Source organism: Helobdella robusta, assembly GCF_000326865.2.
Source record: "Helobdella robusta unplaced genomic scaffold HELROscaffold_48, whole genome shotgun sequence".
Taxonomy (NCBI): Eukaryota; Metazoa; Annelida; class Clitellata; order Rhynchobdellida; family Glossiphoniidae; genus Helobdella; species Helobdella robusta.
In genome coordinates, this window is record NW_008705215.1 from 903,787 (window position 1) to 920,272 (window position 16,486).

The 16,486-nt window shown below is 31.1% G+C and overlaps 2 protein-coding genes across 2 annotated transcripts; both read right to left on the minus strand.

The window, feature by feature from the left end:
- Positions 1-5,308: 5,308 nt before the first annotated feature.
- On the minus strand, positions 5,309-5,560 carry HELRODRAFT_85855 (hypothetical protein; the record flags this gene model as incomplete). The annotated part of the gene is made up of 1 exon (XM_009026525.1): positions 5,309-5,560. One exon carries the CDS (start codon positions 5,558-5,560, stop codon positions 5,309-5,311), a length of 252 nt encoding a protein of 83 aa, XP_009024773.1.
- A 7,295-nt stretch (positions 5,561-12,855) lies between these two features.
- Positions 12,856-16,486, minus strand: HELRODRAFT_178530 (hypothetical protein; the record flags this gene model as incomplete). The annotated part of the gene is made up of 4 exons (XM_009026615.1): positions 12,856-13,173; positions 15,371-15,492; positions 15,959-16,196; positions 16,379-16,486. 4 exons carry the CDS (start codon positions 16,484-16,486, stop codon positions 12,856-12,858), a joined length of 786 nt encoding a protein of 261 aa, XP_009024863.1.

Sequence of the window (16,486 nt, forward strand, 5' to 3'; positions counted from 1 at the left end):
TCATTTTTAGATTTTTTGTTTAAGCACAGCATATGTTTGAATATAGATTTCAATAAAGAAGTAATTTTCTAAGATGTTGCATGTTGATGTTTTGAATTTGTGCGTATCTGTGGCGAATCTAGAGGCGAATCTGTAACGGCATAAGCTCATTAGCAAAAAAATTGGGTCCCCTCATGAGCACAAAAAAATTTTTGAAAACATTTGTGAAAATTCTCACCAGCCTTTCATCGACTTTTGAAAATCCCCCTCCTCCTAGTCGTCAACTTTTTAGAAAATTTCCCCGGTCGTCGAAATTTTTCAAAATCTTGTGTAACTAAATTTTAAAGAGCGTCTCGGTAGAAATTTCAACTGCGTTCCGTGATAGTGTTGTTTCGATATCCCTTCTTACGCGTTCGTTAGCCTTTTTTAAAATTTGCTCTAAAAGCGACTACTAAAAGAGAATCGGTGGTTTTATTTTATAATAGTTTTTCAATATTGCTTTAAAGAATCTGTATTGTTTTTGTTGAAATAATTATTCGTTCGTGGAACTAATTATGGTTGCAAGCGTTTGTTAGAAAAGTTACGTGGTTTTGTTGATTTTGTTTTCAATGGTTTTGGCGAAAAACTGTCCCCTGTATCTTTGACTTGTATTTTATCCAAATTATCTATGCGTTATATAATCACTTGTAATTCACGAGTTAGATAGTGCAGTTGCTTTTTACTACATTTTCAATAATAACTACATTTTCAATAATAACTACATTTTCAATAATAACTACATTTTCAATAATAACTACATTTTCAATAATAACTACATTTTCAATAATAACTACATTTTCAATAATAACTACATTTTCAATAATAGCTACATTTTCAATAATGTATTTGACTACTTTAACCTGTTTTGACACTGGTTTCTTATTACATAGAATATCAAAGTAGCTGGGGTGAAGCGTTTCAAACTTTTCATTTTTCGTTGGTTCACTGGTAACAATTTTGCTCATTAATCAAGCCAATTTTGGGTACTATTTTTACTTAATATTGCTCGGAACGGAGGACCCCTAGCCTTTCTCTAAATCCGTCACTGGAAACGTTTGCGTCATCTTACTATCTTTCTACAATCATTGCTGCTCTTCCAGTAAGTTTTATAAAGGTAAGAATAAAATGCGACGAGGCAATACCACTATGAAAAAAACAATGTTTAAACCTTCATTGATTTAAATTATTCATTTCATATTTATGTGTTCCTATTATATCTGTCAAGATTTGGCATATCAGTCTATGTTAGTGAATTATATATGTGTATATATACATACATATATTTTTTTTATCTTTGCGATTTTCTGTCCATGACAACATTTAAATTTTATTTTTGTATAATGCATTATGATTTGTTATTTCAGTGATGGTATTAGGTTCAATTTCTATTAGATAGCGCTTTTGAGATTCATTTCATTAGCGCTGTATAAACATCTCAATAATAATATATTCGTGAGAATTGTCCGACCTTCTACTGCAGATATGATTGGCTAGTACACCCTGTCTCACCGGAATCGAGTTTTTTTAACAATGTAATGTCGTTTGTTTTAGCCTTCATTATCATTAGCGCCCATAACGAACGGTACCGAGTTCGCGGTAGACTTAGTTTTGTGCAATTATGACCGTGCCTCTAGACCGAGTAGTGACCAATGATAATGAGTGACAGATCCTTTTTCACTGAGCAGATCAAGGACTGTCTTGGGGGAATACGTGGTCTAGTCCAATCCATAAATTACCTTCAATTGACAGAAGTGTAATGCCTATGTAGTTTTTGCGTTTACAGCGTGGGCCTTTGACTATAAAACGGGTGCTTCCCGTGAAGAAACTGAATAGAAACTAGAATAGAAACTGTATATCGTAACCAAATCACACAAAATATACAGCAGTTCGATAAACAGTTTAAAACAGTTTTGAAAATTATGAAATAGAAAACAAAAAACAGAGTATATAACACAGTTCTATGAGGTATATAGTACATACAATAAAACGAAATTTTGCAGTAAGCATTTAACTCTACTAAAATGATAATTATGATCAAAAAATTGAAAAGGATTTGGTGAAATCCATCCAGACGATGGAACAAATACGTCACCACAATGTTTTAGTGGGACAAAAATCTAAAAAAAATTATTTTATAAATTATTATTATAAATAATTTATTTGTACATTAATACAAATCGAAATCAAAAAAGAAACACATCTTAATTAAATCGGTCTCAAAATAACAAAATTAAAACTGTAAAACTAAATAACATTAAGTACATAACAAATAATGGAAACTGCAGTTGGCATTTTAGCAAAAATATTTTGTTTCAGCAATTTATTTATATGTAAGTGCCCGAATTTGATAAATTGATTAAAACTTGCTTGCGGTCGTGAAATTATATTAAAAATAAGAGGGGAAAAATCCAATGACAACCAATTAAAATCAGCGCAATGTTCATTCTGCTTTACCTCTGATGTGCAATTGGTCAAACAGTTTTGTAAGAAATTTTGTTAAACGCCTTTTCGGTTAGACAATGTCGACCCAATCATAATCTTCCACTACCCTGTTGATAAGAATGCAACAAGTTGTAGCAAATAGTCTATATACCTACACATAGAGCCTACATTAAATAATTAAGAGTCTCTACTTTTATTATATACATTTATTTAAAATTTATCTATATTTAATCTTGTTTTCTGGACCTAACAACTCGTTCATTCAAAAAAACGGCTAAACCAGGACATTACAAAATGAGATTAGTAAATATTAACTTCGCCATGCCTTGACGTAAACATGTTTTTTGACCAATAAAGGTGAAAAAATAATGAAATATGTCAATTCAAAATTTAAGTTGCTCCCATGCAAAATTTTCAACATATAAAGACAAAATTAATGAAAAAGTTCTGATAGTATTGCTTTTTCTTTTTAAAGTACTGTTTTTAAATTATTTATCAGTTTCTAATTTGGAATCAAAATATAAACACTGTTTGATTATTATTCAAATATATTTTGGCTAATCCTATCGAGCTGAGAAGACTGTGCCAAGAACTTTACAGACTGTTATTGTACTTTATACAACCTGTCAATCGTAATGGTTAATGGTCGATTACACATTTCCAAAATTCAGAGAAATCATCAACAGACAGCATCTATGCTTAACAACGCACCACACACAATGCATGCGATAGACAGGGATTCTTTTGTCATATTCAAACCCGATCACTGCGACCTCAACCACCAGGCTATCACCACGCCGGCTTTTTTGACAGGTCGGGTAAAACTTGAAGACTCGCTCCTATGTGTTATTGATGTTTCCAACGAAAGGTTAATAGCTTAACATTAAAGAACGAGTACAAACGAGGCCAAATGCAAAAATTGTAAATATATGTTAAAGAGATTTTTAAATAATCTTCAATCTAATTAATCAGAATTTTTTAAAAATGTTTTATTAAAAATAAGTATATAAATGAACAATGAACACAGCTAGATGAATTTTAAAGCAGACGGTTTTATTACAAGTAACAAATTCTTCTAATTAAATCTGCAAAACATTGGTTAAAGATATTAAAATGTAATTCTTCTAGCTTTTTATCGGCAAAATCTGTTATCATCTTTGAAAAATTCTAAATTTTCTGCTATTTTTTGCTCGACTGATAACCTGGCTAAAAATTTAAGTCGATCTTGCAACTTAGTTTTGCTACGTTCCCCCACTTACAACAGTTACAGGCATTGTAAGAAGAATGCGCAGAACAATCCATGTATTTGGATATAGCTATTGTAAAAATGTTTTTTAATCAAATTCAATAAAGTGAAGGGTGTAATTTTTTCTACTTTTTCAAGTTCCACTCTACCTATTTTATCTTTAACAAAAAAAAACTGAACATTTTTTAGTTTATCACATTGCAAAGGCACCATCAAAATCATACTTTGAACAAACGATTAATTTTTTTGCAATTCTCTACCCAATTTCAAAAAATCGTACTTGATGGGCAAATTATCCAAACTTAATAAAAAAACCCATATATTTACATATTCATCCAGTTGTTCAAATCGTTCTTTAATTGATGACAAACTTATGGCTAAACAGAGGTTAAAAATTCCACTTCAAGTTGCTTTTCTGGATCTTGGATTGGTTCGTCAGGAGCATTTTTATCGAAATGACGTTTTACTCGTCCCACCCTCTTGATTGGTCTGAATATAGGCTCGAAGTTTAAGTTTTCAGCTAATTCTTTAGCACCAACCATTACTTGTTTAAAGCCAAACACTCTATAATTTTCAAAATACTTAATACAATTTTAGGCATTTCAGTGCACTGTACCAGATCCTTGGCCTGCATCGCTTTACTAACAACGTTCATTTGAAATTCAATTCAATTTTATTCAGCAAAAAGCATGGAGACACATAAGCTCAAACAAGCTTGTACGGCCACCCAAACCAAATAAAAACATACCAACATGAAAATAACAACATAAATGAAAATAAAATCGTATAGCAAGCCAATGAATACAAATTAAATTAAACCAAAAATGGGCAGAAATTACTTAAAACTAAATGATCATCGAAATTTATTAAGTTAAGAAAAACAATTGAATTTATATTAGAAGTTTTTCCTTAAGGTGGCAAAATTGATATAATTTATACCGATTTTGAAAAGGCGTTTGACAAGGTATTACACAAGACAGTGGCGAATTAAGTCAAGAAAGGGCCTAAGCAGAAAAAAATTTGGGACCCCAAACTTAGTGTGTCGTGGAGAGGCTTTTTAACTTTCAATTATTTCCAACTTATAACTATGTAGGTGATATACATCTTTGAACTAAAAATAACTTTTAAAGAATTTGAATATAGTTTGTCGACAGATTTGTTACAAACATTAATATATTAAGTGCGAAATTTTTAAAATATTAAACATGGAATTATTCAAATTAAATGTTCAAATTCCTTTTATTTACAAACACAACACACACACACACACATATATATATATGTATATATATTATATATATATTATGGAACGTGTCCGCGTTCATTTAAGGCTCTTCCAGCGCCTAGTGTTTCGGGTTTGTCTTTTTCCTATGGTGAACACCCTTCCTGGGATACAATCATTGCAAATATTTTTGTCGAGCGCCATTTCAGACTTCATGTTATTTGTGATGTGCTTCATAGATTAAAATTTGGTCAAATACAAATATAAAAAAAAATACAAAATTTCAAAATAGTCAACAAAATATGTTTGACAATAATGTAATTCGAAATGAAGATTAAAAGAAATCATTGGAAAATAATAATCGACAAACAACATTTTTTTCAAATAAATTTCTTCCTAGCTTTACTTCTTGCAAATTCATCAATAATTTTGGCAGTGTCAACACTATTCATTATTTCTTGTTCTAAATACAAAACAGCTAAATTATTTAATTTTTGTTCCCCCATTGTACTCCTAAAATAATTTTTAATTCTTTTCAAAAGAGAAAAAGATCTTTCACCAGATGTATTAGATAAAGGAATAGTTAAAAAAATTTTCAATAATATTTCAATATTGGGAAATGTGCATGACATTTCTTTAGCGGCTTTATAGATTCTTTCAAAAGATAAATCTTTGTTATTACTTGAATTATCTGGCTTATTTCTTCAAAAAAAATAAAAAATGGCGTCCTCATTTTCCCTCAAAAAAAATAAAAAAATGGTTTAGTTCATCTTCCAAATTACAAACATCAATGTCATTTCTGTAAATATTTTTCAATTCTTTCAATGACTTTTGTTTTTTTTTTCTTCTGACAAATTCCAATCAAGAAATATACGAAAATGTTCCAAAACAACCTCATATTTTTGAACTCTTTGTAGCAATTGTGTTTTAATACTATCGCATATGACATAAAATGTATTGATTTTAAAAATATCTATATTTGTAAATTTATACTCTTCTTTATTTTCATCAAAAAACGCATTTCTTTTTCTTCTGTTAAAAGTTACTTCATCTTCCTCACTAAAAGATTGTAATCCTGATAAATCGGTTGCTTCTGTCATAACTTTTTTATAATCATTTCTGAAATTCTCAATAAAACTGTCTAATGATTTAAGTAGCATTGATCCTTTAAATAATTCACATTCTATTGACTTACTGATAGAATTTATTCTTTGCAGGATATAATTCCAAATAACAGTCATAAGAGCGGTTTCGTATTTATTCATTTTTTTTAAGTAGTGATGTTGCTTCAACTATAGTGATAGGTTTTTCATCCTGTCCATTGCATAAGTCAGTTAACGTTTCTTTTATTATTGTATATTTCAGTTTTAAAGCTAAAACAGCATCAGCTTTTGCTGACCATCTTGTATCTGATACCCTTTTTAACGAGAGAGACTGATCAACATCTATTTTGCTGTTCAGCATTTTCCAGCGATGAGTTGATGATGAAAAAAATGTAAATAGCTTTTGCACAAACATGAAATATTGAACCGCGGTGTTTCCAACTAAATTCAATGAATGGTTAGCACAAGGAATAAAAACCGCACTCGGACTATGTTCTTTAATACGTGCTTGTAAACCTGAGTACTTTCCTAACATGTTCGAAGCGTTGTCAAAAGATTGACCTCGACAGTTTTTAATATCTAGACCAAATTTCATTAAAGTTTCTAAAACTTCTTTTTCCAAGTATGAAGAGTTGTGCTTATCTAAAGGAACGAACCCTAAAAATCGTTCCTTTATCTTACCAGAAAATGAAACATATCTTATCACAAAAGTAAGTTGGTCATCATGAGAAATATCAGGAGTGAAGTCAATAATTATACTGTAATAAGTTGTCGATTTAATTTCTTCAATTATTTCAGCCCTTACTTGATTGCCAATGAGGCCTACAAATTTGTCACAAATATAGTAAGATAAATAACTTGCATGAACCCGTCCTTAGTTTGCATATTTTTGTAAATGTAATTTTAAAAATTCATCATATTCACTTAAATATTCCAAACAGGTCAAATAATTTCCTTTTCTATTGGAATTTTTACTTTCATCATGACCGCGAAATCCTAATCCTAAGCGGCTTAATAACTGTATTGTTGAAACAATCCTTTTTAAAACTTCTCTCCAATAATACTCTTTTTTTTCTCTTTCCTGCAAAAGTTGAGCATCAATTAAAATTAATTAAAATGAAATTCATTTAATGAATTTATATCAAAAGTAAATAAAAATGTTTACCACTTAGGTACTTGAAATAAAAGAAAAAAACAGACAACTAAATAACGTTTTAATTATTTGACCACAATACTTTTAAAAAAATAAAATCACGCGCTTTCAACAACAAAACAACGATACGATATTAAAGACAAAAAAGTAGGGATGTCCGAAAGAATATCACGGTGGCTAACGAAACGAATGACAGATTGTTTTCAAACATATTACTGTAAACTTCCTATATTTGCAAACGCTTATTAACGTTGAATTCAGCATAGTAATTGAAAGAATTTTTTAATAATTTCATTATATTTCAAAATTTATTTGTTATTTTTATAAAATAATTTTTTTTACGAGGCCCCCTTTCCATTAATAACAAATATTATTTAAAATTTTATGATTTTTTCAAATTTTGAAATTTCATTATATTGGAAAATTTATTTGAAGTATTTTTTAAGGGATAAATTTGTACACGGGGCCCCTTGGCCGTCCGGGGCCCCTAGCAGCTGCTCACTCTGCTAAGCGTTAGATCCGCCACTGACACAAGATGCTAATTAAAAAGTTGGAAACGTATGGTGTCAGTAATGGGCTGATTAGATGGATACAAAATTATTTAAAAAATAGAACTTTTTCTGTAAAAGTAAAAGATCGTCTGTCAGAAAAATATCAGATTACCAGTGGTGTTCCACAGGGGAGTGTTCTTGGCCCTACGCTTTTATTTGTTTATGTTAACGATATGTTCAGTGTTTGCGATGGAGACAATGATATAAACCTATTTCTTTATGCAGATGATGCTAAAGTGTTTAAATCTAAAAAGAAAGAAGAGGATGTGATTAGCTTGCAGAGATGTTTAGACAAAATTGTTGATTAGTGTAATGTTTGGAAGGTTAGTATTAACATAGATAAGTGTGTTGTTATGAGACTAGGGGGTAACAGATTTGGGCATGAGTTACAGTATTCAAAATAAATACTTAGAAAGCAAGGAAGAAATACGGGATTTGGGTGTTTCATTTAATAGTAAATTGAAATTTACAACTCAAATATATGAATCAATTAACAAAGCATTTGCGATTCTAGGCATAATATACAAAAATTTTCGTAATTTAAACAAATTTTCTTTCTTACAGTTGTACAAGGGTTTAGTCAGACCAAACTTGGATTATGCAGTGAGTGTCTGGAGACCGTGGACCATAAAAGATATCGAAAGAGTCCAGAAGAGGGCCACAAAAATGGTAAAGAATTGTTTCAATTTAAAGTATGCGGAAAGACTGAAACATCTCGATCTGCCCACGTTGACAACCGTAGAAATAGAGGAGATATGATTCTACTTTTTAATATGTTAAAGAGTGAACCTGATGCTGGTCATCCTGTCATTGAAAAAGTGAATGACAACAGAACAAGAAACCATAAATTAAAGCTCAAAGTTAAAACTTTCAATAAAAATCTAAGAAAGTATTATTTTACAAATCGAGTCGTTAGATTGTGGAATGACCTTCCTGAAGAGGTAGTGTGCTGTTGTAACATTGCAGAATTTAAGAAGAATGTGGACAATCATTGGTTTAACATCCCTTGGAAATTTGAATGTGATTGTTATAAATGGTAAACAGTAAATGTTGTTGGACGTTATGTTTGTTTAATTTATTATTGAACAGTTGCAGAAGGATTGCCATTAACTTCATTATTTTGTTTGTGGTTATTTATTATAATTAACAAAATACTGTATATTTTTATTTCAATTTATATTATGATACCGTTATTTCACTGAAGTTTTCATTTATTTATTTAACTAATTATGTATCTATTTGTTACACTTCATATTACGATTGGGTCTATACATATTGTATGTATGATGTGAAGGGGTGTGCACATATGTATCTGTGAAGGTTTGTTTAATTATAGAATTTCTATTTAGGTATATTTATTTACTTTTTATTTAATTTAATGTGTAAGTATGTGTGATGAATTTGTGTACAGACGAGAATGTGTATGAGCAAATGAGTGTTTGGATGTATGTGTGAACTAAATATATGTATATTGTCAGGTTAATATATAGTTATTGACATTTATTGGTTATTACTATACTTTGTGTGACATTTTTAATGAACACGAAAGTATTTATATGTGTTTATGGTGTGTATAGACGTCTGGGTAGGTGTGCTTGATTAAGATTATTTATTATCAGTATTGTTTTAATATATTTATGCATGTATTATACAGGTGTGTGTGATGTGATGGGGTTTGTGTGTGATAGTATGTATGTGTAACGTACATCTTTATTTTATTTAGAAGTATGTAAGTGAGTGTGTGTGTGTGTGTTTATTTCTGTTTTTTGAAAAATCATCATATATAATGATGTTATAAAAAAACATTTCATTTCATTTAGATATTGGCATATGTTCTACGCGCCAATTATTTCTTTATGTTTATAAAATAATTGAAATAATTAAAGTAATTAAATCATATCCCTTTAAAAAAGTTGTTTTTAATTAAGTTAAAAATTAATCTTTTAGATAGGCCATAGTAATATACTCGTAAAACTAAACACGGTAGTTTTGACCACAATTTTAAACCAAAAACAAAAACTAAAGATGAAAATGAAACAGTACGAGGGACCATACAATCGTATAATGGAGTGTGCCGAGTTGGGTTCTTTTGCAATATTTAGAAGATTTAATTAAATATGAATTAAACATAACAAATTTCTTCTTAACTATAAAGTTAAACAAGAATAATAATAATCAGAGAACGCAGAGTTTAGGAATAGACAACAAATTAGACAACGATAAATAATCTGAAATATGATCATATTTTTTCAGATCATAATAAATACAAATAAATAAGTATAAACATCTATCTAAGATAATAATATGAGACTTAATGCAACGACCCCAAACCACAATACAGTAGTACAGTACAGAAATAGTACATTGTACCATGCAATTAAAGAAATTAGAAAACTATAATTTTTTAATTGTTTGGCTAATGTAAGTGCTTTGTGTGCAATATCAGGAGTCTTGGTATCAGTTTCATATATAGTAATTAAAGCATCATGCACGCCACTTATTTGGTATCGGATTGCTTTGAGACTTTCAATTTTGACTTCCAGCGGGTATCACGTAATATTTTATGAGTGAAGTTTGTAACATGGCTAAGTAAAATATTCCAACGAGCAGTGGACACAGAATATAAAATGAATAACCTTTGTTACGTAAATTTTAACGGAATTGAGTGAAGACTGTGCAGCATCGCCAATAACAAAAATGAAAAAGTGGCTTCCCCAAAGAAGGTAAAAGGCCAAAAAATTTAAATCTAAAATCTTTTTTGGAGAGCAATGATTTTTTTTAATCCAAAACCCGCCGAGTCGTTAACAATAGACAACACCAGAAGGATGTTCATTTATTTTTATAAGATATTCTGATATATTTACAATTCTAATTGTGAGCGAAAACTGTTTTTTATGAGGTGTGTCAGGAGTGCAGTCAACAATAATAGAATAATATGTAGCCTGTATGGCTTTGGATATAATTGTGTTTATAACTTTTGATGCCACTACATCTATCATTTCATTTTGAATTGTTTCATTGCATCTATCATTTCATTTTGAATTGTTCCACAGCAGTAATTAGAAACATTTCTTTTAAGAACTAATAATTTTTCTTAGTTTTATGGCATTAACAGAACATAATTTGGCGCGTTGTTTTGTTACGAGTACGGATCTCTTACTTTGCTAGCAGTCAAACGTCTTACTATCGTAATTTATTGTTAAACTTCAAACAAATTTTTTAATTAAATGTCAATAAATTGACGAAAAAAGCAATTAGGACGATAATCGCTAAACAACCGGCATGTATATATTTATATCCATGACTACCGGTTAAAAACTGATTGCTTACTTTAACTTAAATTCACTTTTCTTTCAACAAATATAACGATTCTATATAACAAATTTGTTTAGATTGACCTTGACATTGTATGTATGAACAATGTATATATATATATATATATATATATAACGTGTTTTCCATATGCCATATTATATATATCCATGGTCAACTCCCATAACAATTTGGCCATCAGATAAATTTGTTATTCGTAAGGGCGGCGTGTCAGCTTGTTGGTTAAGGTGGCCTGGTGCTGTTTTGCAATGCATGCTGTGACCAGGTTCGAATATGATCAAAAGATTCCCGCCCATCACGTGCTTCGTGTGCGATTCGTCGTTTAACATGTATTCATATTACTATGTTTGTGTGTTGTCTCCAAACCTAGGAAGAGTGTAAACCTTTAACTTATTTAAACAGAAAATGTTCGAAATATTTAGCCTGTTAGTACGAACTTATGCTACTAACAAGACACTTTGTTGTGAGTTAAAATAAATAAAACAAACACAATTCAGGCGTAATAAAATATTATCTTTATTCCCACGTGAATCTCGAACCGTTTCGTTTTACAAGCTAGCCGGAGCCGTTTAAAAATAAAAATATTCATTTCGTTTGTTGAATGTTATTCGCCTCCCTTTTCTGAAGGGTCGTTGGTTCGGATTTGGTTGACGTCGTTCTTGTTTCTTGTGTTGTTGTTGCGCCTGATGTTGTTGCTGTTTCTGGTGTTTCAGTAGATTTTGTGTCTGATGTTGCTGGTTTTGTTGAATCTGTTGTAGAAAGTTTGTTGTTCGTTGTCGAACTATTCTTGTTGTTTATTCTGGTTTTGGCTGTTAGAGGTAATGATAAACAAGCTGGCTTTAATCGATCAATTGACACTATTTGAAAATTTCCTGGTAACAATTCAATTTTAAAGTATTTATTGTTACGTTCAATCACTTTGAAAGGGCCTGTATATGGTGCTTCCAGTGGACGACGTACTCGATCTACTCTTAACCATACGTGACTACTGTTTGAAAGGTCATTTGGTACGTAAGCTTTTGGGGTAGAGTGATGTTGATTGTTAGTTGTTAGGTAGTCATTAAGTTTATACATTTCTTTTGCTAGTTGTTTGATTTGACTAGATGTTATATCTTCATTTGAATCTGGGAATAAAAATCGACTTGGTAATAATAAGTTGGTTCCTGTTACTTCTATTGCTGGAGATATTTCATTTTCACAATATTCCCTCGCAAGAGGCGAAGCCATTCAAATGGAAAAATGTTTGTTTTTTGAGTTGAATTTGATTTTTTTACTCTTCTTTGAAGATGCGGTTGTTGGTACTGATATCGCTGGCGTTTAACTTGTTTCTCGTAATGATGTTGCTTTTGTCGCTGATAATTTGGTTGAAATTTATCTTGTTTCACGAGATGTTGATGATGGTGTTGTTGCTGAAAACGCGGTGGCCGTTTTGGTTGCTGGTTCAAATTTTGTTCTGGCCTCTCATGCAACCTTCTGTCCAGCTGCAAACGATTTCTAGAATGAGATGTGTGTGAGGACGATGAACTATGCTCTGCTTTTCTCGTTCTGTGATGATCTTGCTGTTGCTGCTGTTGAACCGGAAGGAAGAGAGAGAACTGGAAGGAGAAAATCGTTCATGTGTGAATTTGCTGATGGGATGGTAGTATTCTGCTCAGCATTTTGCTGTTGTGATTGTTGGATGTCATTTTTTATCTTCGTTCTTGCTCAGGACAACTTTTATTTTATTGGATTCTTCTGGTGGCTGCCTCTCTTCAATTTTGTTTACATTTATCAGATTCAAATTTATTTTAAGATTCTTTTTCTTGGAATGGCTCTGGTTTGGTTTGTTTGAACGTTGATAATAACTCTGCTTTTAGAGCGTCGTAATCTGTTCCCCTTTGCACTTTTAACGACAAATTTGAGACTATATCCAACGGCAGGGAAATTATTACGTGATAGAATCTTGTTGTTTTACACATCACGTTTCGCAATTGAAATTGCATTTCGGAATTCTCGAACCAATCTGTTGACGCTGTTTTCTTGAAAAGAGGTAATATGGCGATCGGGTCATCATTTGGTTGGAACATTGTTTTCGTTTTGATCTTACCACGTGCATCTTCGTATTTCTTTTTACGTCGGATTTTCGTTCAGATCACGTCAAGTTTTAGTTCAGATCACGTCGGATTTTTGTTCAGATCACGTCGGAGGTCACCTATTTGTTAGTACGAACTTATGCTACAAACAAGACACTTTGTTGTGAGTTAAAATGAATAAAACAAACACAATTAAGGCTTAATGAAATATCTTTATTCCCACGTGAATCTCGAACCGTTTCGTTTTACAAGCTATCAGGAAAAAAGGAAGAAATCGAGAGAGAAGCAAAGACATAAAAATTAGCATAGATTAGGTAACATTGAAAATTGCAATAATCTTTAATAATAATTAATACTTAAGATAGTTAATAAATGAATGTTTGATCCCTACAAGCCTTTTTCGCCCTTTTGCATTCTGTTTTGGTGACTTAGCGGGAGTTGACGAGGACGTTATATAGATACTCCAAACGTAATAATAACGTACATATTTTCAAAGTGCAAAATCAGTTCCTTCAGTGAGCGTCATGCCTTCTAGCACCACAGGACAAACCATTGAACTAGATATTTTTGGACGCGTTTTGATCAATGTAAAATATAAGTATTTGTTTACATGTTGAGGTACATTTTACAAGTCATAATGCTATTCGTTGAAAATCTAGATGATTTTCACAACTGACTTGACACACGTGAATTGAAAACGTTTATAGAAATCATATTAACAACACCGCTAAATTGTAATGACGTGATTCTTTCTTTTGTTTTTTATGATGCAGCAGAAATATTTATATGTCTTTCTATACTTATTAGACTTTTGTACCAAATAGGTGGTACAATCATGGATATTATATATATCCATGGGTGCCATCCACACCACACGACGTACATACACATTATGTATGCACTTGTATACACATTATGTTGGCACCTGTATAGTATACACATTATGTATGCACCGCATCATACGCGCATGGCGTGTGTCTGAGTGAGTTTCGGAGACAGTATTTAGACAAGGCCATTGCGTACTAACAGCACGAGACACGATATTTATGCCGACCAAGTTAAAATAAAAAAAAGCTAAAACTTAAAAAAGGCATTTATTTACAACAAAACTAATATGAACTAATTTATTTACTTATTTGTTCATTCAAATTCACTCTATAACATTTTTCGAAGTCTTACGATGATACAACCATGATATAACTATAACCAGACCAAAAACATACAAAATTAGTAGAGTTCGGAAGGCGAAAATCATCAACAAAACCAGCCAGTCACGAACAGCCCCCACATGAAGAAAAAAAAAACAAGATACCATTAATAAAAACAACCAATGATAATAATTACTCAACAGATTTATTAATATAAATATGCTTGATCAGTGGCAGATTTAGACAACTTGGACAAGCGAGGGCCAAAATTTTGAAAATCACAACAGGGGACGGGCATAGATCCGTCACTGTGCTTAAGACAATAAAAATTACGGCGGCGACAAAAAGCAGTCAGAGACTTTAAAGTACGACCCTCAGAGGGTAAGATTTTCCATACAAGATGCAGAAACAAAGAAACATATCTTGCCAAAAGCTACGTTTTTGTTAAGTATTTGAGGCGTTGGGAAACTTGTAGGAACTTAAAATGAAGGAACAACCTCGTCTAAAATTAATTTTTGAAATTCTCCTAATTAGTTTGGAAACTTCAACAGCTGATACACTATGTGACTATGGTTACTAGTAACATCAAATCAACACACAATAAATTCAACATTCCATGAAAAAGTAGTTCGAGATTTGTAATAAAATGATTAATTGTTAACAAAATGAAGTTTTTACATGTTCATAACTTTTAAAATAAGTTAGTAGTAACGAAATGAATATTAAAATGTTTTAAATAAATAATTATTTATAGTAATGGTAACTGAAACATTGTTGAGCCTATTTTACTTTTAAAAATAAAACAGTTCATGTGAGATGAGTAAGAGATGTTAAATAAAAAACAAACCTGTCATAAAATATAAAAATACAATGTTTACTTGACTAGTAATTTTTCACTTACTGTCAGACTTTGAATTAAAAACAGTCAGTTATGTTTGTTTCACTTAATAAATGAAGTGATCAGATGAAGGACATGAATTAGTTAAAATAAAAACAAAATAAACCCAATTCAAAATATAAAATGAAAATCGTTATTCCATGATGGCATTTCACTATATCTAGTCCGCATTTTTAGTTGAAACTTTTCCAATTTGCTTGTAGCCGAGGTATGATATTGTCACCAAGACTGCAGCAAAGCAGCCTACAATGAGCATGAGCATGCTGGCTCCCACAAAAAATAACAAACTACATGCCAGAAGAACACCTTGTAATTTGTAAAAAAATTGTAATGACACAAATATAATAAACCAATCCACATCAAAAAGCTTAAAAATTGTAACAGGCAAGAATATAAAAATTATTTAAATATAACTTTGTGGGAAAAGCAGAAGATTAAACAAAAAACTTAAGCCACTTAGATAAACTTTCACATTCTGGTTTACTTTCCTATTATATTTTAATAATTATTTTTAAAAAATACTTATAACCAGAGTTGAGAAGAGGATGTGGACAACTATTAATAATTTTTTAACATTATTACATTACAAATACATTTCTGATTATTTTATTATTATGTCAATTACGAGTATCCATAACCACATTACCATTACTTACAGATTAGTCATAGTAGTATAGTGAGATTATCATTACAACATTAATTCTAGCTAAAAAAATGTACTAATTTTAATTATCATTTCAAAAATTAAACACTGCAAGCGGAACCAACCAACCTTCTGCTATGAGGAATATAGCCAAAAAAACCATCGTGGAAAATACTGCGAAAATAATGAAGCCGACGAGAGGTAGAGAAGAAAAGATGCATACTGTCCCGAGGAAGATTACTAAATATGGATTCCTTTCAAATTCCATGTTCACGTGTTCCTTCAACTCGTTCAACCGACATTTTAATTTGTCGAGTAACTTCGTCATACAACTGCTTCGGTCGCCTTGACTCATAAATGCGCAGAACTAGATTCAGATCACAAACCATAAAACGAAAAGTGCAAAACGAAATAAAAGTAAACTTTGGCAGAGTGAGAGTTGTGTTGGGCTGAAAATTTTTAAAGAAATTGAGCTATAATGCTTGAACCATATAACTAGAAAAATATAACGGCCTTCGCTCACTTTTAACGTCCATCAAAGGAGCTTACTCTCGGAGGGAAGTTGGAGCATGGATATAATGGATATGGCATAAGAATTGTTACGTGCCTAATAATTTTGCTTAGTTCTATGGAATTAAACATGTAAACATTAAACAT